The sequence below is a fragment of the Cyclopterus lumpus genome, chromosome 16 (assembly GCF_009769545.1).
Source record: "Cyclopterus lumpus isolate fCycLum1 chromosome 16, fCycLum1.pri, whole genome shotgun sequence".
In the NCBI taxonomy this organism is placed as follows: domain Eukaryota; kingdom Metazoa; phylum Chordata; class Actinopteri; order Perciformes; family Cyclopteridae; genus Cyclopterus; species Cyclopterus lumpus.
In genome coordinates, this window is record NC_046981.1 from 7,374,334 (window position 1) to 7,399,595 (window position 25,262).

Genomic DNA, 25,262 nt, shown 5'->3' on the forward strand with positions numbered 1-25,262 from the left:
TTCTGATGTTTTTCTTTTTTACTTATCATGCAGCAACCTATTAATTGCATAGAAACCCCCTGTGTTCACTTTAATGAAACTAGAACGATGTACAGTAATCCATTCTGACAGCTCCTTCATTGAAAAAAATATGAAGAGATGCGTTCAGACAGGCAAAGATCCAGCAAGGCCAAGCGCCTGCAGTGTGGACAGACGGGCAGGGGCAAGTTGCGCCTGAGTTGGTCCATGATAGGGTCACAATTAGGGCACAGGGTGACACAACTCCGTTAGTTCAATGTACAAGTCATGTGCAGTGTAATAGTATTCACCCAAAGGCATAAACAGATCTGATGCTCTCTAAGTCTTTTGGACTGTGGCTTGGAGAGTTTCCTTGCCCCTTTTTAAATTGCCATGCAAAGAAGAACGACACCACAGTGGTGAATTGTTTCCTTGCCTGATGCCTGACCTGACCTGATGTTTATTCTGTGCCCAGGGTTCTACTTTTTTAGGAAGCTGGTTTGACTGTAATTGAAAACGGGAGAAAAAGAGCCTAAAGGGCAACGGATGCCGTGGCAGCTGAGGTCGGAGTCTGACTTCACTCAACTGTCACTTCTGGGTGCAGAAAAGTGAGAATGTTGCTTTTAGGTCCTCCAGAATCACTCTTTTTTTGGAAGCGGTGTCTGCATGTGGCAGCTGGTGCTTTATTCTATTCACCATTCAAAGAGGACGCTTTAAATGCCCAATTGTGGGTTGTCTACAGTGTGTGTCTGTGTAAATATATATATATGTATATGTGTATATTTGTGTATATATATATATATATATATATATATATATATATATATATATATACACACATATGTAAAATATATATATACACGTATATATATGTGTGTATATATATATGTATGTATATACATATATATATACATATATATGTATGTATATACATATATATACGTATATATATATATATATGTATAATGTATATATATGTATATATACATATATATATATACACACATACATGTATATATATATACATACATATATGTATATATGTATATATATACGTATATATATACATACATATATGTGTATATATATATATGTATATATATACGTATATATATACATACATATATGTGTATATATATATGTATATATATATATATATATATATATATATATATATATATGTGTATACATATATATATGTGTATACATATAAATATATATATGTGTGTATATGTATATGTATATATATTTATATGTATGTATGTGTATATATATATGTATGTATGTATGTATACAGTTTTAAAATAATAGTTGTATTTAGTCAATTTCCTTTTAATACTTACAAATATTATCTTTCTGAAATGTTTACTGTTTTTAGAAGGGTTGCCAGAGGAGAAAACAAGGAAGTACAGGAAGAAAAAGGCGTGTGAAGACTAGTGCTACAGATCTGGTTGCATAACAGAACCACGCAGTTGTCATTAAATATGATACCCCTAATGTATTTCCTAAGCTTTTTATGGATCTAATACGTCAGTTGACTTCAAAAGACTCATTGTAAGACCTGTATATCTTAAGCTAACATAAAACAGATGGTCAGACTCTTGGCTCAGTGTCTCGCAGGAGGCCGAAGCCCCACCGCCTCAGCAGCTGTGTTGCATTTCGACCACAGCCTTTCCATCGCCTTGAAGGTGAACAATTGTTTGCACAAGAGCAATCTGAAGATGAGTCTAAGTTAATAACACCAGCAAATGTAGGTCATCAGCGTGTTTTCGGTTTATCTGTCAGCATTATTGACACGTGGAGTCCTCCCTGGCTGCAGGTGATTATTCGCTCTCAGGAGTGTGTCACGCTCTTCAACACGTACCGGCGTGGCACAGAGACCGAGATGGCCACCCAGTCAGAGAGTATGAGTGGCCTGCTTTACTGATAGATTTTAGAATAAGAGGATGTATTTTCATCAAAAAGTTTAAGTAATTTTACTAAATAGAAAGGGATGCCTGTATGAGGCCTAACCGTGTTCATTATACAGACTTAGCCCATACTTTATTGTCTAATGTGACACTTTCTCTTGGCTGGTTTCTTCTCTTTTTTGTGAACGCATGAGCAACACACAGTTATCGAACAGCCGGGAAAGCCACGCCCTTTCACTTAAAACTCATAAATTCCAGCTCTTCCAAGAAATAATCATCTGCCAATTTACCCCCCCCCCCCTGTCATCGGCTCTGTGATTCATTGCGCTCGTTCCTCTTCAGGGAGCCACGTTTGGCCCCGCTGTCATGTGCAGTCGTGTGTCACACTCCCACAAGTCTTCTCCTCATCGTTCGTTGGTCTAACCAGAGCAGAAGTGCAGCACCTCAGTGAACAAAACAGGTGACTCACAGTCGAGGGCTGCTGTCAACATCACTTGATGCTGTGATTTCGAGAGCAGAAAGTGCGTCTCTGTGCCGGTCAGTGAAGCTTGATATAATCAGGCCTGTGCTGAGCACAGCCAACCAGCTGCCAGGAGGCTGCAGACTGGTGGAAAAACATGAATCCTGTGGGCATCCTGGGAGTTGAAGTGTAACACAATTAAACAGCCTGCCTTCTTGCATACTTGTGTACAAGTGGATGTATGCAACACACGTATGCGTTTGACCTCCCAACAAGGGTCAGAGCAGATCCACAGTTTGCAACTCATGCATAGTAGCTGACAATAAACACAATCAAGATTTCAACATAGAGTATCCATGGCGACGTGTGCACGCCCGCGTGTGGAGGTTTGTGCGGCACTAAACCGTGTTTGTTTACTGCTTTTCCAGGGATGTCTCTGAGTGTAACAAGGGTGGTTTGTGGCCATGTACGCGTTAACACCTAACAAGCCGCAAAAGCCTTTTAGCGCATAGAGATCATGATCGATCAGTTCAGTGTTGTTCATGGGTCGGTTCGAGTATGATCCAGTTTATTGAAAGATTAGAGGAGAGTCAGCGTCGGGTTACAGATCTCACGGTCAGTGAGGGGACTTCATGCATCTGTTACTGTTGTTTTACAGAAAAGTCTTGATCTTTAAATGTAGGTCTCGATTATGGCCATCATATCACCATATCTGCAACATTTTGTGTTTGATTTATACTTTGTTTTTTTTAATGTGCAGATTAGATAAGTGAATAAGTAAGTAGATGTGAGATCTTGCAGTGGAAAAAAAAAACGTTGGCTGTGCGTAGTGGAGTGGAAAGCGCTCCCCATGGAAACCTGAATATGTGCCATGGAGCTGAATTAGTGTACCAGGGTACCACAGGGTCAGACCTTATCACAGCAGCCATTATCATGCAGACTGTTTGATAAGACCTCCATCAATCTGCTCTGCAGCACATGAAAGTAACTTCTGCAACAGACAGAAATGCATTAACGTGGATGCACATTTCTCTGTAACATGAACCATGTCAACATTAACATTAAGTCACATCATGACAGTTTCTGATCACTTAAAAATCATAGTGAGCACAAGTTTATCGTTTTGATAATGTTAAACGTGTGCTCTACACAAGAGTCATTGAAAAGTGAGAATAAATACCGCTTTGAAACCCTTTTTTTATCACGTAATTCATATACAAATAAGCTTTTTGTTGGTTGAATATTCCTGTATTCCATCAAATTACTTAAATATCCCTACTGTGTGGAGCTTTAGGAAGCCATAATGTATAAATACAAACATTGCAGGAATGGGTTTATGTAATAACCTGCAGTATAAAGGGCACTGAAGTTCACGGCCCAGGTTTATGAAGCGGCACCAATAAAGGGAGAAGGTAAAAGAGGTGGTGCAAGGGGACGGAGAGATAGATTGTGCTACTGAGTCACTGGAGAGACATGACCAAACATATTTCCCATGTTATGCTGTTTGATTTATAACGAAGGCCACAGTGCAGTTTTACGAGGAAAGAACAGGATAAATGCTTCATGTCTCTTATTGCTTATGTTACTTTGAAAGCAATTGGGTATAGAGGGGAAAAGGTAGCAAATGTTTTTCGATTAAAACACAAGGTTTTTAAACGTACGGTAGAATGTTTGAGACTATGGGCTGGATGTCAAGTGGTTGCTGCCAATCGCTCCACACAGTAATGCAACTCAGAGCAGCCTTTTGGCCATGTGTGCAACACGCCTGCCTCCTCCCTGTTCTCAGTTACACTTCGACATGAATCTCAACCCTTTACCTGAAAACCTTGTGTGAATCTGTCAAAGCTACAGAAAAAGAGCCACGTAGTTTTTTTTATTTTTATTCAACAGCGTTTTTTTTTTAATCCACATTCACAAACACCTGCCATGAATTTGGAAATGTCCGATCACACGTGTGTTAATCTAATTAGTGTGGTTTGGTTATTTGATATCAAAAACTTTGTTGTTGTTGTTGCTCTTGGAACATCTAGGCCCACTGCATGATGGGATACACTTTGGACCGATCCCATAATCCTTCCAGGAGGAGGAATATAGAAACCTGGAAGATGATCTGAGAAACGTGCTGCTGATACAATTTTTTATTACTTTTTCAGAGCAGTATCGGTTTACTGAAGTCATGCTGCGCTGCTATGATCATGATCTTAACAGCCGTCGTCTCGGAGGGAACTGCTTCATTTTGCGGCTGTGCTCCAAAGGTGTCCAGTGAATCAACACGGTTGCTCCCCAACGTGTTGCACTCTTTAGCACTAAGAGTTATTCTCTCAGCTACTGGATGAAGGTTGGGGGGGTTGAGGAGCAGGATTTCTGGGAATGAAATCAGAGCTTGCTGCTAAATAGGGGTTCCCTCTCACTTCTGGTAAACGCTCCAGAGAGAGAGACAGAGAGCAAAGAGCCAGCTCTCTTCTCTGGTTGCGTTTAATATGCAATGTCCACCCCAGGCACATGTGTTGAGAAAGTTACACAACATTTTTATTTTATAAGCTATTATGGTCACATCTTGTGTACTTAGCGGTATCTGCACATTGTATGCAGCTGTCTACTTGTTCCTTTGTCCCAGTAGTGTAGTCATTCAGGGGAGGAGAATCCCACCAGATGGAGAACACCCAGGGAACCATTCTTCCACCCCCACCAAAGCTGAGAGATGAATCAAACCCAGGCTTTATTTTATTTTTTTGTGTAGTATTTGACATTATGGTATGCAACAGGGGCCCTAAAAGGAATGGGTGTGGTGCAGTTGCACAACATGATTTAAACTTCAGTTAAGGAAGGACGTCCAAGTTAGGAGATCCCAGATATACAGAACGAGGTGAGGGTGTTTTATTACCAGGGCCATACCGTCTACACTTGCTCTTCTATAAGCAGTAATAAGTCACGTGTGACATATTCATGTGCTTAGCTGAGAGTTTGAGGAAAAGAAGGAAAATATATATTCAGCATAGATGAATAGAAGAAAAGGTATGCATGACCCCCACCGGTTCTCAGTTATCACACACGTTGAGAACTTATTGGGGAAATATCACTGTCTAAAGGAATTTCTTCTCTTTCCTAGTTGTGTACCTTTTATATAGATCCATGTTTCTAAACAGCAGCAGCTATTTGACTTACATTCTTACTCTTTCAATAATGTATTTGACATAACACACAACGTCAGCCTCAACCCCCCCGGCCCCCCTCCACCCTTAAAGAGAGTAAAGTGAGCTGAGCCTTACCTAATACATGGCCAAACACTATATTTGACCGTTGAGCTTTAGACTGCAATAATAATAATAAACTGTCCCAGCTATGGCATAACTATGCATCGGCAGTAGGAGAAGGTAGAACATATTGCCTCAGCTCTCAGTGCTGGGGAATCAACAAAAAAATGAGAAAAACAAACTCATCCTACAACACAAAGCCATCTCCCAAATGACTCATTGGACCACGTTTATAAATCTGTCTTAACATAACCCTACCATTTGGGAAATACTGTATACGTTTTGGTAAACAACATTGTTGTAATGGTTTGACTTTAGGCCAACATTAGTCCATTTTTGATTGCTTTTTCTCTACTGAGTATTTTTCCATTTCAGTGTGCAGGTGTGGACAGACCTGGGAGCTGATGTATAATGCCACTTAAAACCTTAAGTGTATTTTTGTGTGTTTTTATTTTTTTCCAACAGCACACCGGTCGGCTTTGCCAAGCACTCCTGTAATCAATCAAGCAGGCAGCGGAGAGAGTCTGACGTCAGAAGCGTGGCTGCCTGCGTAACCTCGCTCCACCGTGCCATAGATTTGTCATCCGGAACAATCTAAAGAAGTGAACTCAACCTCTCTTATCACACATTCTGTCGACCGCAGGTTAAGGTCCCCGGAGGTCCAGCCTGACTAACCAACTCAACTGAATATAGACAGGCTATCTGCAGCCATGGCAGTGTGAGCCGGACAACACACTCTGAGAGAATCCAACCATTTATTAATTCACAAAGTAAAATTAAACACGCAGTGTAATGACAGCCATGCTGTGTATTCGCAGCAGCTGCATCACTATTTTAGCGATGGCAATCGATGCACACTCTAATAATAGCAAAGATGTGTCGAGTATAATGTGTCCTCCGTGACAGATGAGGGATGTCTTCTTGGAGAAATAATTCACTCATATTGTCGTGGGCCCTGACAGAGTGAGAAAAGAGCTTCACGACTCATCCTGTGTGACAGGCGGAGAGTTATCTGTCTTCGCACGATTGGTCATTGTAACACTTGACTGCTTGTTGTTTGGCATCATCGATTTTTCCGCCAGGCTTTTACAACACGGTGTGACGTCCAATCGGGTGTCCTCACACTCGACAGAAAAGCCAGAGGCCAGAGGCAAAGACAGAGAAAGATATTTGACAACAAAACGAATTACTGTCCGAATTCCTTTATCACAAGAAAACAGAGAAAGTAAAAAAAGTCTTTCATTGATATTACTCATGACTACCACTACTATTGTTTCCTAATGTGTACATGCGGACTGGAACATACGCCTGTCTAATGCACCATTTGTTAAAGGTGTGTTTAAATACAAGCTATCTCACCACGCCTACTAGGCTCACAGTCTCAGTTGTCATGGCTCCAGCAGGATGTCAACTCAGGGATAAACAGAGGATCCAGTGGCATTATCATGAACTCACAAAAGGTGAAATATACACAAAGCAGTGAAAACATTTGAGCAGTTATTTTTTTATTTTGTCTAATTTACGTCAATTGCTTTAGTTCCACCAAATTAATGAATTGACTTCCCATCCGTGTGACCTCCCTCTGAGGCTGTGAGGGAACCTGAGAATGTCAAGTGGCCTGACATTTATCTCCTGTCACTGTTCTCTCGTTCCCAAGTGTTTCACATTCAGGTAAATGCTGGTTCTGCTCCCAGGATGCACAGCTGCCACACGGAGGGTTATTTATAATCGGATGACGCAGATGTCTGACATCGGCACCTGGCAGGCCTCTCAGCTGGAGACGCCTCTGCCCAGCTGCCTGACAACCAAAGCGGATGCTGTTGCCGGGGAAACAGGATTATGTTGACATCACAGTATTTGAAGTGATCTTCTGCGGAGACTAAATCCACAGTATGCCCACGACCCAGACCTTTCGGAGGCTTGTGAAACACTGTCAACTTCCTGCTGTGTGTTGTGGACAACGATGTGAACTAAATACACACACACACGCACAGCCATGCACGCACACACACACACACACACACACACACACACACACACACACATGTTTAGGGAAGACAATGTGCGTAAGAGTGTGTGTTGGCCGCTCCGTGTTTTATTACTGCATCACTAAAAAAAACACACAGATCAATCATGAAATGAACTTTACTCGCTCGTTAACATTTTACAGGTGCACTAACATGCCGTGCGCACATGTATGATTTGTTAGGGATTTTATAAATGATGACATTTCTGGGTCATTTTAAAAGAGGAAATTACTGATGTTTTCACCTGTCTTGTTCACTGGCAAATTACGTACCAGCAAAAATCTTCTCACCACACCAAGAGTCATTGTGTCGGGTCCTTCATTGGAGGATATTTAGTGAATATAAACATATTAGACTGCATGCAGAATAGGATCAGATATAAAGACTCCTCTAGTGTTTGAACAGACTGAAAGATTTGGGACATTCAAAAGGGTGAAATAAACTGGAGGACACTGAATGCATCTGACAGCAGCTAAACAAAGCAATGTGTGCATTATTTTACTCAAGTCTCACTGTTAGTATGTGTGTATGTTTCAGATGGACCATTGCATACAGTTTTAGGCATACAAAAAAATAGGCATAAAAAGCGGACATTATGTTCCATTCAGACCAAAGGAATGTCTCTGTATCAGCACCAAAAACAAAAAAAAAAGCACTCTGCACCACAGATAAGGAGCCAGAGTGGAAAGAGGGGGCAGTGAGGTATCTGTAAAAGTAAATGGAAAGCTTAAAGGGCATCACGGGTTATCGGAGCCTTTTCATAAACCCCTGCACAATCATGAGCTAATAGAATGAATGATTGTCCATGGGGTTGTCGACTTTCATTTTCCATAGGCTGAATAAATGACTCAAAGGTAAGGCCACCTTACTTTAAACAAGGTCATTTAATAAAAATGATAAGGAACTATTAAAATGTGTGATCAACAAGCAACATTATAAACGTTTAATTGCCTGCTATCAAAGTTTAAATATACTCTCTAGTTGACAAATGGCTCCTGGAGTTTTCTATGGAGTCTGTTTTATGAATCAGATACTGTAAGTAAACAATATGAACATTACAGTAAAGCTAGAAAAACACATGCATTTGTATTATTGTGTACAGTATTTTGTATTGGGCATACTGGAAAAATGTGATGTTGGTGAGGATGGAGACTAATAATAATAATAATTGACCTATAGAGTTTCTATAAATCTGAGGAAAATGTTGATAGTTCCAAAGGCCTCACCTTGCATTTCCTGAATAACGCAACCCGCTGCTAAATTATTAGCCTTGGCCTCTAAAAGCTAACAGTACTATGCGACAGTAGTGTCATGCTGCCTTTGCAATGCAGCGCTGCTCTTACGAAGCCAAGCATATTGGGAACACAACTTTTTGGTATGGGGGGGGGGGGGGGCTCTTTACCATGCAAAAGTAGTACAAATCATGTTTTCAGCATAGCTAATGTTTTTTTAAGAGGAAGCTTTCCTTTGGCTCCCATCTACTTTGCACCCTAAGATAGCATTAGCTCAAGAATTTACTAACATTTCCTCATTCCTGTAACTATAATTACAGAATAAATATTTATGCTCCAAAATCGTGTTTTTATACCAATGAAGAAGGCAGTAATTAAATAAAATCATAATGGAGAAAGACCAGATAAGCGAGTCTTTAAACTAAACAGCGCTATCTTAGGCTAACACTAACTGACCTTTACATGGCGTATTAAAATATTTTGATTAAATATACATTTATTTAAATACCTCATTAGAATAAATTGGACAAGAAAGCTGACATGGATGTTGTTTGTGGATAGGCTACTGTGTTCCCTTGTGCCATTCAGTCTATGTTAAGTTTGTGACAATGATTAATAATCAGCATTAAAAAATGAATAATGTTGAGGGTTTTAGAATTATGTTAGAAAATAAATGTAAAGAAATGTCTGCCTAAGTTGTTGAACCAAATAGGAACGTGAATGTAGAAAATGCTTTGACTTGAGACTTTGGTTCATTTGACCTGTCCAGATCTCTATAAATGATTCAAATAAAACATGAAAACAATTCACTGTGGTTGAACCCTCCATGTTCTCTTTATTCATCCATGGTCACAAGTGGTAGAAATACAACTGGTGGCAAGTGGACAGCGGCTTCTTTAAGGGTTCATAAGCCGAGCCGGTTGAGAATCACTGGCCTAGTACACTTGGGACTGGAACATTTAGTTTTCTGGATAATCTTGCGTACAAAGTAGCTGTTGGCTTCTGTTGAAGTGCCTTTCAGCAAGGCCTCGACGACCGCAAACATTCTCCGAGCAAATAAAGAAATGCATCATACATGCAGGTTGTGTGCGGACAGCCGTAATCGGATCGCTCTCATTTTTTTTACATACGACACAAATTACCAAATTTCAGATTACTAAACGCTCATTTCTCACATTGAGCATCAACAGATAATTTGATCGTCATGATTGTTTTGAATGAAAACCCTGTCAGCATGCATGGCGCACGCGCAGCAGAGCAGAGGGGGAGGAGGCTGTCATCTGCGTCACAGGAAAGGGTGTTTCCTGCAGACAGGGGCGTCCATAATCAATGACCAAACACAGGAGCCAATCACCGGGCTCATGCTAATGCGGATGCTTTAAACCCTCTGATGAATCGGTTCTATGCAGACTTACCGGATTGTAGCGGCACACACCGGGGAAACGGCAGCTCCCACCTCCAGCGCCTCCGACTCAACACACCGTTTCCTACTTCTTCACCTCCACAGTACTAACAGGACCTCCATCACCGCTGACTTCCACGGGATTATCTCACTCGCGTTGAAGAGAGAAGAGCTCAGCTGAGAGGAAGCGCTCGTGCACGTTCTGCTGATAACTATCTATTTTTTTTTTTTTCCTTTTTTTTTTTTTTTTCTTTCTTCTTTCTTCTCCCTAATATACTCGCCATGTCTTGCGGTGATGCGTCGGATCAGAGTCGGCGGTTCTGCGTGTTGTCTTGGGATCAGGTGCAGCGCTTGGACTCGATCCTGGGGGAGGCGGTCCCCATCCACGGCCGAGGAAACTTCCCCACTCTGTCCGTGCAGCCGCGGCAGATCGTCCAGGTAACGTTATACTGATTCTCCCACAAATATGAAATGGAGTCGGTCACTTGTACGTACTCTCTCAGAGTGATGACACGGGACATAATTAAATAAGCACATGAAGTCCCGGTATACTCGCCAGGATTTAACCTACAACCTATCGGTTATTTGGATCCTTCCTGGCTCCACTGTACTTTCATGACGCATTACTTACTTGTTTGTGTCTGTTTCTCTACAATGTATTCTTTCAGTGATTTAAAAAAAAAAAAAAATCGAAAACATTTGAAGGCAAACTATGACTCTTCTGTATATCTTGGTGACACTGAAATAAAGTATTTTTTTATTTTAATCTGTTTGACAGACTGGAGAAAACTCTGATTTGTGCTGGTTTGACTTCAAATGTTTGAACTGGACACGTGCCATGGCCCCTCCACATTTCCAGCCACTTCTACACACTGGCTGGATCACATTTCACTTCTCCTGGCATGTCTCTTAATGGCAAAATAAATGCCATGATAGAATTTCAGAATGAACATATAGCGTCTTCCGAAGTCTTTTTATTCTGCTCAAATCTGCCATATATATTTTTAAGTGAATCACATGACAACGAAGCTTGATGATGTAGTTTTGCATCACAAGAGGTATGTCTGAGAGTGTGGACCTTTGTCCCATTGCAAGGTTGGAGGGATACACCGGCTGCAATAACATCCACTGCAGCATCACGAAGTTCTAGAGTCCAAGATGTGACAGGGCTGTAACTGTAGGTCAGAGATAACGATGCTCTGGTCTCAACTTCAAAGGGAGGGACACACTGTACCTCAACTCCTTGCACACCCCCCCACCCCACACACACTTTTTTTTCTTCTATTTTTTTCAAGGAATGATTAGGACTTGGCAAGATTTGTAACGCTAGCAGAGGCCTCCCTGTGCTTCCACAGACGGGGCTTAATCTCTCACTTGTAATCAAGTGTGTCCGGCTACCTGTCGTCAGAGGCCAGCGGGAGGAAAGGTGTCAACTGTAGGCCAAACCCTGAATGTGGCTCCGGCTGCGCTGACCGAGCGCATGAACGCCACAATATTATTGCTTCTGATTGGAATTTGAACCTCATCTGCACCACTTTATGGCTGAATGGTTACAATGCTATTACTGCCAAGTGATGCAGTTATGATCTTATCTGTTCACACTCTCCTGGCTGGAGGGTTGACTTGCCTTTTTATAAAATGTTTGTATGCAGTATGTATAAATAGAGCCAGATTGTTATCTGATCACCATGGGAGAGAGTTAACAGACTCTAATCTGAGAGGTCGTGGCTGTGGGGAGATTTAGGATTTTGTTAGTGTGTGACAACTATTTGTACTTCAGGTTTTACGTGTTTGAACAGCAAATTTATTGTCAGGCATTTGTTTGTTTTTGTTGGTCTGCTACGTGCATTGGTGCCTTCACTGAGTAAATATTTAACATCTTAAATGAGTTGTCGAGGTGGCTGCCGCTCAGATGGAGCAGCGGGTCTTCCTCTAAACGGAAGATCGGTGGTTCTAATCGAGCTGCTATATAAATCCAGTCCATCATACCATTCAGATCTTAGTTTCCTCTTAACGCTTTGATTGCTTCCAAATGTTTTGAAAACAATAATAAAGTGTTTATGGCACGTGTCAAGTATATTTTCCCTTCAGGTGACTAAGCTGACTATGTTTGTCTTATTTTAGACACATTTCCCCGTTGTGACTGCTAGCAGTGATGTTGGCACAGCATGTTCAGCTGTAGATCATCCTCTAATGTGGCCGCACTGAGCCGAGACAGTTTAAATGGGTCACTGGGACAAAGAAGGGAATAGCCACTGACCCTTCATGACCTGAGGTCATGACGTTGAGCCTGAAGTTTTTTTTTCCTTTTAAGGTTACACATCAATGGTCCTGCCACTGGTGTGCACTTTTAGGATTATAGATCTGTTTGTGATGAGATAAGACAATCTGACACAGTAGTAGATTGACCTGGAGCATAGAGTTCTGCTGCGCTTCAGGTTCAATTCAAACTGTAGCTGGTGGTGGTTAAATGGATTTTTGTAAGCAGCAATATTGATCTTTCCATTATGAGGTATTGATTTCCACTAGTCCCACGTCGAGTTTATTTGCAACTAAGAGCATAGTTTTTCAATTTCTCTTTTTCCTCCAAAGGGAACCAGTGTAAATTAATGCATTTCCTTATCATGCTGTGTCTCTGTCTCATCTCTGTTCAGGTGGTGCGGGCGAGGCTGGAAGAGAGGGGTGTGTGCGTTAAAGACGTGAGGCTGAACGGCTCCGCTGCCAGCCATGTGCTCCATCAGGACACTGGACTGGGCTACAAGGACCTGGACCTGATCTTTGGCGTGTCGCTGAAAGACGACCAGGCCTTCCGTCTGGTGAAGGACGTCGTGCTGGACTGCCTGTTTGACTTCTTGCCAGCCGGAGTCTCGAAGGAGCGCATCTCGGCACTGACCCTCAAAGAGGCCTACGTACAGAAACTAGTGAAAGTCTGTAATGACACGGACCGCTGGAGCCTCATCTCGCTGTCCAACAACACTGGCAAGAATGTGGAGCTAAAATTTGTGGACTCTTTGCGGCGGCAGTTTGAATTCAGCGTGGACTCCTTCCAGATTTGCCTCGACTCTCTGCTGTTGTTCGACCGCTGCTCAGAGACGCCCATGTCTGAGAGCTTTCACCCCACTGTAATCGGCGAGAGTGTGTACGGGGACTTCAAGGAGGCCATGGACCACCTGTGTCAGAGGACCATAGCAACGCGCAGCCCGGAAGAAATCCGAGGGGGCGGCTTATTGAAATACTGCCACCTGCTGGTCCGAGGGTTCACGCCGACGTCGGAGTCTGACATGAAGCACTTGCAGCGCTACATGTGCTCGCGCTTCTTCATTGACTTCTCTGACATCGGAGAACAGCAGAGGAAACTGGAGGCCTACCTGCAGAACCACTTTGCTGGGATGGAGCACAAACGATACGAGTGCCTGATGACCCTTCACCAAGTGGTGAACGAGAGCACCGTGTGTCTGATGGGCCACGAGCGGCGCCAGACGCTCAGCCTCATCTCCATGCTGGCGCTGAAGGTGCTGGCGGAGCAGAACGCCATCCCCACTGTAACGAATGTCACGTGCTACTACCAGCCGGCTCCGCACGTGCAGGACATCAACTTCAGTAATTACTACATTGCACATGTGCAGCCGCCACAGTGCAGTAATTCATATCGGACGTGGCTGCCCTGTAGCTGAACTGGCTGGAGGTGGACTGAAGATAATTAAAGAAAATTGAAAAAAAATGAAACTCATTCATGCCAAATGTGACTTGACAATCCTGTACTGCTGTACATCTGATTGAGCCGACATACATTTTTCTCTTGCAAAACATCTGTGCGATTGCTGGTCATTTCTGAGATGTAGCGATATCATCTTTAAGTATTAAAGTCTTTATGAAGCTTTATATATGTCAAATTATTTTTTTTGAAGAAACGAACCTTGAAGCTGGTGATATTTTCATAGTCTGGCTTTATTATTATTATTTTCTTTTTTTAAATGACATACTGGACCAAAGATGTATTTGTTGTTCAGAAAGGGAATGTTGTTATGATTCCAAGTGCCTAAAATGATCCTTGACATGTTCTTAAAAAAAAATAAACATCTGTAAAGTGAGAACTGTGCATTCAGTGTTTACTATAGTACTCTGTCTCTTCTTTCAGGAACAGAAGCATTCATTTTTGTGAAATTAAAAAAATGGAAACTACATTTTATTTTTTATCGTGGTTATTTTATTTAAACCGTGGTCTAAAATCTTTGACATTTTAATCTTTGGTTCTAAGGGCTGCAGTTGGATAAAACGGGTAATTATCTGAACTGCTTCACCATTCACAGTCGACTTGTATATTCTCACATGGACATCATAAATAGCAGGTTCATTGAACCTGGAATTAGCTTTGACACTTTGTCCTATCCGACTCTGGATGGATTGGAGGTAGTTTGTTCTGTCCTTAAGCTGACGACAACAAGGCAGTTCATTTCCAGTAACCAGGTCCATTGAAATGCATATACTGTCGGCTGGAGTGAGTTGCATTTGTTAAACTGGGCTGAAGATCCGTTACAATCTGAGGACATGAACCATAAGGAGGCTTTTTCTAAAGCACAATGGCATCTCTCTCTCCTCTGCGACACTAAGGCTTTTTAACAAAGGCTAGCCTGTTCTCGCTCCATGGCTCTTCTGGAAACCCAGCCCTGTTTGCTTGACTGAGTCCACATCATGTCATTTTATTGAAGTATTGAAGTCCAAAAATCTTAAGCTAGAATGGTAAACATTGTTAAAAGACAAAGATGGTGGCAACGACACAACTCGTGTAGATTCTTGGCAAACTGCGGTTCTTCACGGGTCAATATTTACATCCATCGTGCAAAGTGGGAACACAAATGTTTATTTTGCCATATGTGAGTCACACATTCATTCCGTCTCCACATTGAGCTCTAACTAGTTTTTTAAGTTTGGCATTAGAAATGTGGTGTTATTTAAGCGCTATCTATATATATATATATATATATATATATATATATACACTGCCTTATCTTTGATATTATTCTCTTAAATACAGGATGTCAGGGAACAGTCTGTACCAGAATCAGGCTAAAGTAATGGACTGTTAATTTTTCCATTATGACATTCTTTTACTTTGTTTTATCTTGGAAATGAAGCCAGGCTAACCTCAGGGGAATCTGCAGGGCAGTTCTCTGCTGTGAGAGTAATATAAATAATAAAAACTCATACATTTTCACTTTGGATCCTTCTCCAATATCAACAACCCCCCCTTATATGATGCTGTGATGTATTGGTGCAACTTTCCTATACATTTTGGAATTAAAGGGGAACTCCACCAATTGTACATACAAAGATGAGTTCACTTGCCATGGTGAATGCTACTCCACTTAAATAATATAGTTAATATAAATAGTTGTGTGATGTCCTCTGTGGCTCCGAAGGAGCTTTCTATAGTCTGAGTCAATTTATTTATTTTTATCTTGGCTTGGCCTTGGAGACTACACATTCCTAACAGAAAGCCTGAGTTGCAAACTGAGGGCAGGAGTTTGATTCATCATCATTTCTTCATGAAAGTGCAATACTAAATCAGTGGAGCGCCCCTTAAATTAAATGGCCAACGCCAGCTGCCGTGCAGCAAACCTGAGGCTGTTGGAGCACTTCAGCGTCGGCTTGCACGGCTTGTTACAAGTTGGGGCAACTAACTTTGTAATCTTCAGTTCACATAAGTGAGAGCTTGACGTTTTGGATTCATACAAAATTCAAAATGACATGTGCTCTTATGACTCTGGGAAGTCTTTACAACAGATTGTCGGCCCCGGTGGAGATGATGTCGTCTTCTATATTTTCAACCTTTGCCGATAGTGAAACACTACATGCATGCTCAAAGTCATGACTTCTCTATGCTGCTCCATTTTTGGAAACCTACAGCGATTATTATCTATTACCTTTTATTCATTGTCTACATCTGCGGTTATCCCTGATCATGATTATCCTTTATTCCACTGTATAGAATAACAGCAGGTTGCTTCAACAAAGGATTCAAGTGTTTGGAGAAGACTGAAATATTATGAGCTGAAGGTCACAGTTCAGCGTTAAACATACTGGAAATGAGTTCTTGCTGACTTGAGGCCAGAGTTTTGAATCTAACATCCTGGTAATCCGTCATTGTTCTGCCACTACGTCAGACGTCTACGTGACGTCTGTACATTGTTCCTTTTGTGCGCGGTGTGTATTGTACAAGCAGACGTGAGTGTTTTGCATCTCAGGGCGTGTCCTTGCAGCTTTCTTCTAATATTTGCACATAAGTCTAAGTGAAACAATATTTTCATGATCAATATCAAATATTTGCATCTGTGCATATAAGACATGCAAGATAACTTCACTGCCCACTGGTACGAATAAAGAAATTCACTCAAATTTCACAGAAACACAAGAAGCAGTTTAACTGATCCAGTTGATTAAAACCATTTCGATCAACATGTCTAGAAGACAGAAGGGATTTTTTTTTTTATCCCTGGGATGATATAGTGTAAGATTTCTCAGACATTTAATTTGAGCTTTAATTTGGAGAGTGTGTGTGTGGGCTGAGGTTCTGTGCAGAAAGGAAGGTGATGACAGGCTAGAGACGCGGTAATGACAGAGATTTCACAATTTCTTGCCACAACACAAATCAAGCCCTGTATCTGTGCTATTACCTCTCTTGAAAAAGGCTTTATTCACCCAAAGGGAATAATAATGTCCCACTAACCCACCATCCATTGAGAGCTTCTCACTTCGGGCCTCTGCTTGGTGCATTATTTCGCTCTATGTTTTCTCCTCTGATGCAAGACAAACTTTAAATACTCAATCCAGATCAAACTGAGTCAGGAAATGGAGATGTTTTAAATTAAGCTGTTCTCGGGATGCACATGACTCTGTGGATGTGACATCATCCCGAGGGTGCAAAGAGGAAACACATGTCTTAGTTGAACTGGATGACTGGAGAAAGCTGACATTGCAGCCTCAGCTGGAGGAGATGTGTGTGTCCTCGTCTGTGTGTTGCTGTGTTGCCGGGGTACGGCTCTGAGAAATGTCCACAAGTTCTTTACGAGGGGAAAGAGTCCAAACAATTGTGGCATCGTTATCTCCTGGTGTATCATGAAGAGGAAACCCCTACTTTACAATAAGCCACAAAGCCTTAGTTACTGTTGTCAGGTGAAAACCTTGTAGCTCCAACATTTTAACTTAACTTTAGCACAAATCAATGGTATTTTAAATAATTGTGACTATAAGAGGTTGGATATATTTCTTTTCTTAGTTATTTGAAAATATGAAACATGAACATGTGTCTGAAACACAGAAACATGAACATGTGGAGAGAGTTCTCCCTGGATAGCAATGAAAACATGAAAATCTGGACAGCAACAAAGTAATAAAGATTGTTTGGCCTGCACACATTAAAGCTGTCTAAAAAACAGTCATGTTACATTATCCCTTTACTTCACTGCAGTTCAAAAGGAACCGTTGTACTTTTTACTCCACTATTGGACCTGTAATCATTTGAACGTTGGATGGATCAATGCTGAGTTTCACACAAAATCACCAAACTCTGAGATTGATGATAACAGTGAACACAGACAGGGTAAGTTGTCGCGCCCAAACATTTTTCATTTCTGGTTTAGAACTGATTAAATAACAAAGATCTTATCTTCAAGATAAGATGAAATAATATTCATATGAAAACCCCACACAGAATTGGATCTCAGAGTTGAGCGGGTACTCAGATGCAGCTGGACACTGGTTTGACTAAAGCTGTGAAAAATGTGTGTGTGTGTGTGTGTGTGTGTGTGTGTGTCTCTGTGTTCACATCCATGTGTCTGCTTATTTAGAAAGTGATGTCATAATGGCCGGGTGGAACCTGCTAGAAAAGTGTGAGAGCATAGACATGACGGTCTCTACTGGAGTGTTGCGAGGCAGCGTGGTTGGGTAATTTGAGGTGGTGGATGTGTGTGTGTGTGTGTGTTTGTGTGTGTGGGGGGGGGGGTTCGGGGAACCAAAATAGCCTGCAGGAGAGAAATAGAATCTGTTATTTTGCTTCAGAGTTCGGGAGCATGGTGGGTGTGACCGCAGATCCAAACTGCTGCTGGTGAGGCAAAATAAAGTGTGAGAGACACTCACACAGGGAGAGCCAGCGCTGAGCATTCCTGGCATTACAGCCCGCTGACAAACAATCCTAACTTTATCCAGTGAGCCTCGCCAAATGAATGGCTGCAGTGTGTAGAGTTTACCCACTGAGGGGGGCAGTGCCCGGCCCGATCCTCCACTCCTTCCCAATCCAAACACTGTAATGTCTGAGGTGCAACTGTCAACTGGCATTTCCACAGCCTCGTCTTAAGTGTTTGCAAGTACACGTGCAATTATTTTTGTATTATTCATTTGATTGTTATTCTCATTATTAAAGTACCAGATGGCCTTCTCATGGCCTTAACATTTATACACCAAAGACATGGTCATAAATTCTGCAAAATACATAAGCACACATCTGCTTGTATAACAACAAAAAAAGATCTGTCAGCTGGGACTAGAAAGATTAAAAAGCAAAAAATAACATCCGCCTTGTTCAACTATAAAAGCGATTTTATGAGAACACATTTTAGTCATTATTCTCACTGTTGTCTCTTATAAGAACACAAGTAATGCAGTGGAGATTGAACGTTCATTTTTGACCTGACAAAAATGAAGATAACTGACAAAAATGTCTGTTGTTTTATCCTTTCACATGATCTTACTTGAGCTCCCCGTTGTCATGGACAGTTTGCTTCACCTTACTCGTCATGTGGATCCCATCACCAAGACCCTTCTCACTGATGTACCCCCTGCCCCCCTCCCTGCATTCCTGCAGCAGGACAGGAAGTGCAACGTTGAGAGAAGGGGGGGGTGACTAATGCGAGAGGACTCGGGTCCGATCTGATGCGAGTTGTTTTACTCTGAGCCCAGTTAAACTCACTGTTCCACATCTCAGAGCTGCTCTTCACCCCCTGTCGTCAACTGGCTGCTCCCCCCCCCCCCCCCCCCCCCCATCTGCCTCCCGCTGCCAGTGACTGAGGTTACCAACTCGCTGATCAGCTCAATCTGGTTCTAATAACTTCATGGCTTTGTGTTGATATTAATCTGACCTAAATAATTAAACAATCCACATCTTGATGTTGTTCCAAGGTCATTGGAGAACTTTTGAGGATGGCAATCTTTCCACTCAAAAGCTTCTGTCATTTCTTCTCTGTCTGCAACTGGAATCAGATGGAAAACGAGGTCTCTTCAAAACACATAAATCAGAGATTCGTTTTGCGGGTCTACATTTCACTTCTTCATACAGATTTTTAAACTTTATTGATGCCACTGCTGACAGACTTTGTTTTGTGAGGGAAATTAGCAGTGTTTAAAAAAAATTAGGTTTCCATGCATCCATGTTCACTCCAGGCCATACATTTCATAGTTGGTAGTGAACGTCAAGAGAATAATTTAATTTCAAGATTCACATAATTTACTTGAATTCAATTTAAAAAGAAATATCAGATAATTGAACCAAACGAAACGTTAGGAAATATACTGTATTTCTGATATCGTACAATAATTACTCCCAAGATTAAACACTTTTCTCGTCCCTCGCACAAAGCCAATGGATTTTCCTATTAATTACTCAAACGCATATCCAAGCATTAAACTATGCTTGTTAAACAGCCAGAGGGAGTGAATTAGGAGCAGGCAATTACCACGGTGTGTTCCAGCTATTCTGCTGATTATTTTAATTATTGTACTGTCTGTTAGTTTTTAATGGTGAGATGTAAAAAACTGAGCATTTTCCTTTTCTCATGAAATCATTTTTTCTGTCTACCAAAAGGTTTAAAGTTTATTGTTATTAGACGTGGCATCGGCAGGACGATCCAATGAATAATAATAAAAAGGAGGTATTTTCCTTCATGTGATAGGCCCAGTAACTTATCATTAACTGTTATTTCAAATATCCAGCTGAAGCAACATTTTCTTATTAACTATACCATTAGATATGTCATGGTGTGTTGACTTTGGTCTGTCTTTTGTATGCTTTGGGCTCTATATTTTCCAGCCACTGGTTTTTATCTCGACCGTCTGGAAGCGCAGCACCAGAACGTGCGGATTTGGAACAACAAACTTGGTCCATGTGTGTCAACCTCAACCTCAACACCTCTACTTTCCCTGTGGATGAGATGATCAAATTTGGACATTTTACAGTAAGGATATAGAGCACTTGAGGCTTGTGTGTGCTCCGGCCTAGTCAGCCCGTTTCCTTTGAGCTCATCATTTTTTCTCTTGCAAGACTTCCTCTAATAGTTTACTTGATTGTAATGAAACTGAATACGTATGAAATTCATTTTGATCTAATAGAGAAGTGCTCTTTCTAATAGTTTACCACCCGGGGACTCTCTGCTACGGTGTTCCCCATGGCTTCATCTTAGGCACCAATTTATTTGTATAATATGTTTCCACTGGCCATTTTTTTAAGCCCTCAAAGTTGCTACACTGACAACTTCCAGCTTAACTTCACCGTCTGTTTTAAATTGGGTTTCAAGATTTTCTCCAGCTTAAAGACAGAGGTCCTGAAATTTCTCAAGTGGGTCTTTGTCTTTAAATGTGCGTATATCTGCCAGACATCTGGGTCCTTTTAGACAGACAAATACCTTCTGATGCTTGATAGTGAAAACAAATCTGTGACCCGTTTTACAGTTGCTCTATAAATGAACTCGATTTGACTGGATTATATTTTCTCAATGTGACTAACTAAAAGACTAACCTGCTTTCCACAGCTATGTGGCAGAGAGACATTCATGATTTGATTGGATAACATCGCTTTTCCTCATCTTCATAATCGCTTTTTCCTGATGAGGATAGACATCCTTATTGTCTGCTTTGTTTCTGATTCCTCTGCTGAAGGCCGCATAAAGCGAGCTGCAAATCAGCAGTCAAAGATAAAGTAAAATTGCATAAATAGACCATTACCTTGATGTTAGAACAGCAGAAAGAGAAAATACATACATAGTTGTCATATTATCTGTTCGGAGGAAGTCAGAGCAGATGAATTAAGGTCAGCTGAGACACTTCCTCTGCTCTGAGACCTTTTAACTTCCTGGACCCCACATAGACAGAGAGTGTCTGTGTGCTGTCAGTGAACTGAACTGGAAACAGATAAACACATCATCCTTTTTACACGCACACACACACACACACACACACACACACACACACACAGCCACGTGCACAAGCATTAGTACATATCCTGCCATCATCACCCGAGACCTCTTGGTCATGACATCACCCACACATTGACAAGTCTGCTTGTGTTGACCTTGGGGTGACCTCCACGTCCATCAGGAGGCCTTTTAAAATATTTTTTTTATTGGACAGAATTCCTTGTTTCCTTTGGACTGTTCGAGTCTCATGTGGTAGCAATAAATCCTCCGTGAACTTGAAACGAACACTGCAGAAAGATGTTTGCATAGCCCCTTAAATATTTCTTCTTCCCATAAGCAGATTTTCTTTTTTTTGTTTCTTTTTGTTTTGTGCCTGATGTGGACAACTTGTACTTTAGGACAGTATTCTCTAAGTTGAATAAAAGAATAATATGAATTGGGTGCCAGTACTTACTTGAATATATAAGTTCATTACAACACAAATCTGACTTCAGAGGAGATCTTGATATAGCTCGTATGCAACAACCTCAATTCACATTTCCTTCACTCGGCTTTATACTGTATGTCCCATATCACACACACATTCTTGTATAATTAAAAGAGAGGAGGCAAAACACTGTTGTGTAACACTTTATCATGGCGAAGGAACTTAATCAAGGTCCTCATCTTATCTTTACCACAGCCTCCTCAAATAGCGCAGTGTGAAGGACTCTGAGGCCTCTCAAAATACCAAACCATGACCATGACCATCGATTAATCATACATTTCTTCACGTCTAATAGTATTTTTCCATGACAGTGGCAGATTTCACTGTTTTAAGTTCCTCCTGTGGATATTGTCAGGGGGAGACATTTACAGCAAATGGAAATACAGGAGACATACTGACAGCTATACATACACACGCAAAAGTCTTTTGATCCCACAAAAAAAGTTATTAACGATCGCTGTGCAACATTTCAATTAAATAAACCTTCATTAGCAACAAAAAACAACATCATATAAATATTTTTAAATGATTTATATGAACAGGTGAAGAGAGAGAGGCAGTTAAAGCCATTGGCTGCAGCTCAAAGAAACCAAGTGACAACGACTGGAACACAAAGCCATATATCATTCAGACAGACCCATAAAATAAAATAAATGTAATGCCTGGAGCTACACTTAAGCTGTCACACACATAAGTCTTCAGCATATTGCACATAGTGCAGCTACAGCCCGAAGCTACATCTGAGGGCTTTCTTCATATTCTTACAACAGTCATTCTCAAAGAGCTACATCACTTTTCAAAATGTACTTTCCTGTATCAAAATATAATTACATTGTATATTTGTTTTAAATCTAGTCATGTGCATTTTCAGTTCTTTAAATCTGTTCACATTGTTTGGTTGAGTATCGAGTATTTATCTATAATGTTGGCCACATCACACTGCCACATCTATTTTATTGTTAGTCCTAACAATAGTAATAATATATAATAATAATAGCAAGAGAGAAAAAGGTCCAAATTGATTCAACTGAGGCCAAAACAATTTTTAGTCCTGGATCTTCCAAAAATGCAACTTGAAAAGTGCTTTTTTAATGCCTGGTAAAGGCCCTAGGAGCCTGATTACATCACTCTGGTTATTTAATGAGACTTGACAAAGCAACAGAAGACAATAAATAGCTGTTTTGAGTATTTGTCCTCATGAACAGTAAACTTATCCTCAAGATATAAAAGTGGTGTGGTTCCCCTTTAAAAAGCCACGCACGCATCGCCTCCGTCACAAAGCTACATGGATTGTTAAAATGTACAATCAACTTTTAACAAAGCTCATGAACACAGAGGTGAGACGCCATATTGCCTACTCACAGGTCTGTTAACCGACTCGCACTTCAGATTGTCAGTCTGACATCAGAGGTCAGAGGAAGTGACCCTGACTGCAGTGAATTCCCCCAGGTGAAGACGTTGTATATACTTCGCTTTATGAATGTTCAAAACCTGTAAAAGTGTCTTTACTCATGCCAGGAGGAGGTATTAAAAATATATATTTTAGGTAAAATGTCCTATATGGTTTTGATTGAGTTATTGTCTTAAATTGCAAGAACCACATTGGTGACTGGTCTATTACTTCTCTCTGGTACACACTTGGAAACATCTCCAACGGAGGCCAAACAAAAGTCTTGATTTAACCTAAATGTGTCACATCTGTGGCTTTACAACATTGTGCTTCTACAAAGTCACTGCAGTCCCTGTACACAAACGATTCCAACGGAAAGCAGAAATAAAACGGCCAACAAAGAAAGGAAAGGAAGATGCTGAAGGTTTTGAACTATGGTGCTTTAATTGGATTAGTGGACAGTTGAGGAAATGAGAGTAAGAGGGGATTTACACACTCACACAATCTGGGCTGTTGGCATCTGAACTTCACTTCATCAATTAGCACGGCTTGATCTAAAGGCGACGCGATGTTTGCAAACAGCTATTATTTTGTAATGAGTGCAATTATTGAATCCTATTTACAGTTTTTGATAAGTTGTGCAGAATTCTTTCCAGCCGCTCCTTCCTTCAGGGCAGACTCGTTGCGTTGTTTATTTTAAAGGATTTCTTCCCCCCTTTCAATTCCATATGACCTTGTTTGTCAGCATAACGCCGAAGTTCAAACACAAAACGAAAAGAGCTCAGAGATCAAATGGCAGCCTTGGGAAGAACCACAGGATCTTTTTGGAGACACACTATACATATGACTCAATGTCTGCCCTGTGTGCCACTGTGTAATTGGTGGTTGTGGATAAGTAATAGTACATATTTCACATATCCCTTTCCAGCTTTCTTCTGCCTTCAAATGCATCGTTGTGCTCTTCACAGTGCAGTGATAGGGTGAATCCTTTTCTTCATGATCTGCCGTGCAGTAAAGGTACTGGACTCCAAGTCAGGATTGGGGGTTAATCATATCTTGCTCAGGGCATAATTCAGATTTAGTTTGGTTTGTCATTTAGTTATTTTCGTTGGATTGTGTCTAACGGTGGCACCATCAGTGATTTTGGTCAAAGGCAGCCTAAAATAGTGGCAACACCAAACCAGTTTTTGGATATGTCAGATTTGGTGTGTGTGTGTGTGTGGCAGTAAATAGAGACTTAAGAGACAGCTGAAGACACAAGGATGTTTTTAAAGTCTTTGGGTGGTCCGACCTCTTCGGGAGATTCAACCTACTTTTTGCCAAACAGTGGTCATTATTAGCATACAAACCCACGCCACCAGGCTAGGATTACCTTCCAGCCAACTGCAGACGTCTAAACAAGTCTCCCACTCTGTTTTGACATGCTCTATTACAGGTTATGCATCCTGCACCAGATCCAGAAAAAAAATTGACAGGTAAATGAAATCATTCATTTTCTGGTCTGATGTCATCCAAAAATTGCCATAATTGCCCAGGCCTGGCGTCTCTGGTCTGTAGGAGACACCAGTGCTGGGCGAGGTGCTTGGATAGGAAAGTAGACTGGTGGATGTTCCCTGTGTTAACTCTTTGTCTGTAAAGCACGTGTGATGGACTGTAGAGCTCCTTTTGGGCCGAGGGACCACTTTCTTCTGCTTGCTTGGAAAGCTCGACAAGCACAGAAGGCCTTTAACTTTCTAGTACAAGTGCAAGCAAATACAAGATATGACTTGATGTGGTCAGACCACGGAGGCTAATGATAGACTCTCAAACCCACCAGCAGCTGATCTTCAGGCTACTTCAGTGTATTGTATATGAATGCACACAGATGCAGTTATGTAACCATGTAGAGCCACCAGGAAACCGTCATGGACCTATGCCTTT

At 41.2% G+C, this 25,262-nt stretch overlaps 1 protein-coding gene across 2 annotated transcripts; it reads left to right on the top strand.

Moving 5' to 3' along the window:
- The first annotated feature begins 10,249 nt into the window (after nt 1-10,249).
- On the top strand, nt 10,250-14,465 carry tent5ba (terminal nucleotidyltransferase 5ba). 2 transcript variants are annotated; one of them, XM_034554383.1, is made up of 2 exons: nt 10,250-10,720; nt 12,937-14,465. In XM_034554383.1, exons 1-2 carry the CDS (start codon nt 10,565-10,567, stop codon nt 13,954-13,956), a joined length of 1,176 nt encoding a protein of 391 aa, XP_034410274.1. In that variant the 5' UTR covers nt 10,250-10,564; the 3' UTR covers nt 13,957-14,465. The 2 variants fall into 2 exon arrangements, with proteins under 2 accessions (XP_034410274.1, XP_034410275.1); XM_034554384.1 differs by having other exon boundaries at nt 10,645-10,720; nt 11,061-14,404.
- The last annotated feature ends 10,797 nt before the right edge of the window (nt 14,466-25,262 follow it).

Excerpts from the sequence above, each read along its gene's own strand:
- tent5ba (XM_034554383.1), top strand. The coding sequence starts at position 10,565 with ATGTCTTGCGGTGATGCGTCGGATCAGAGTCGGCGGTTCTGCGTGTTG. Across the intron at positions 10,721-12,936 it reads AGCCGCGGCAGATCGTCCAG|GTGGTGCGGGCGAGGCTGGA; the intron begins GTAACGTTATAC and ends ATCTCTGTTCAG.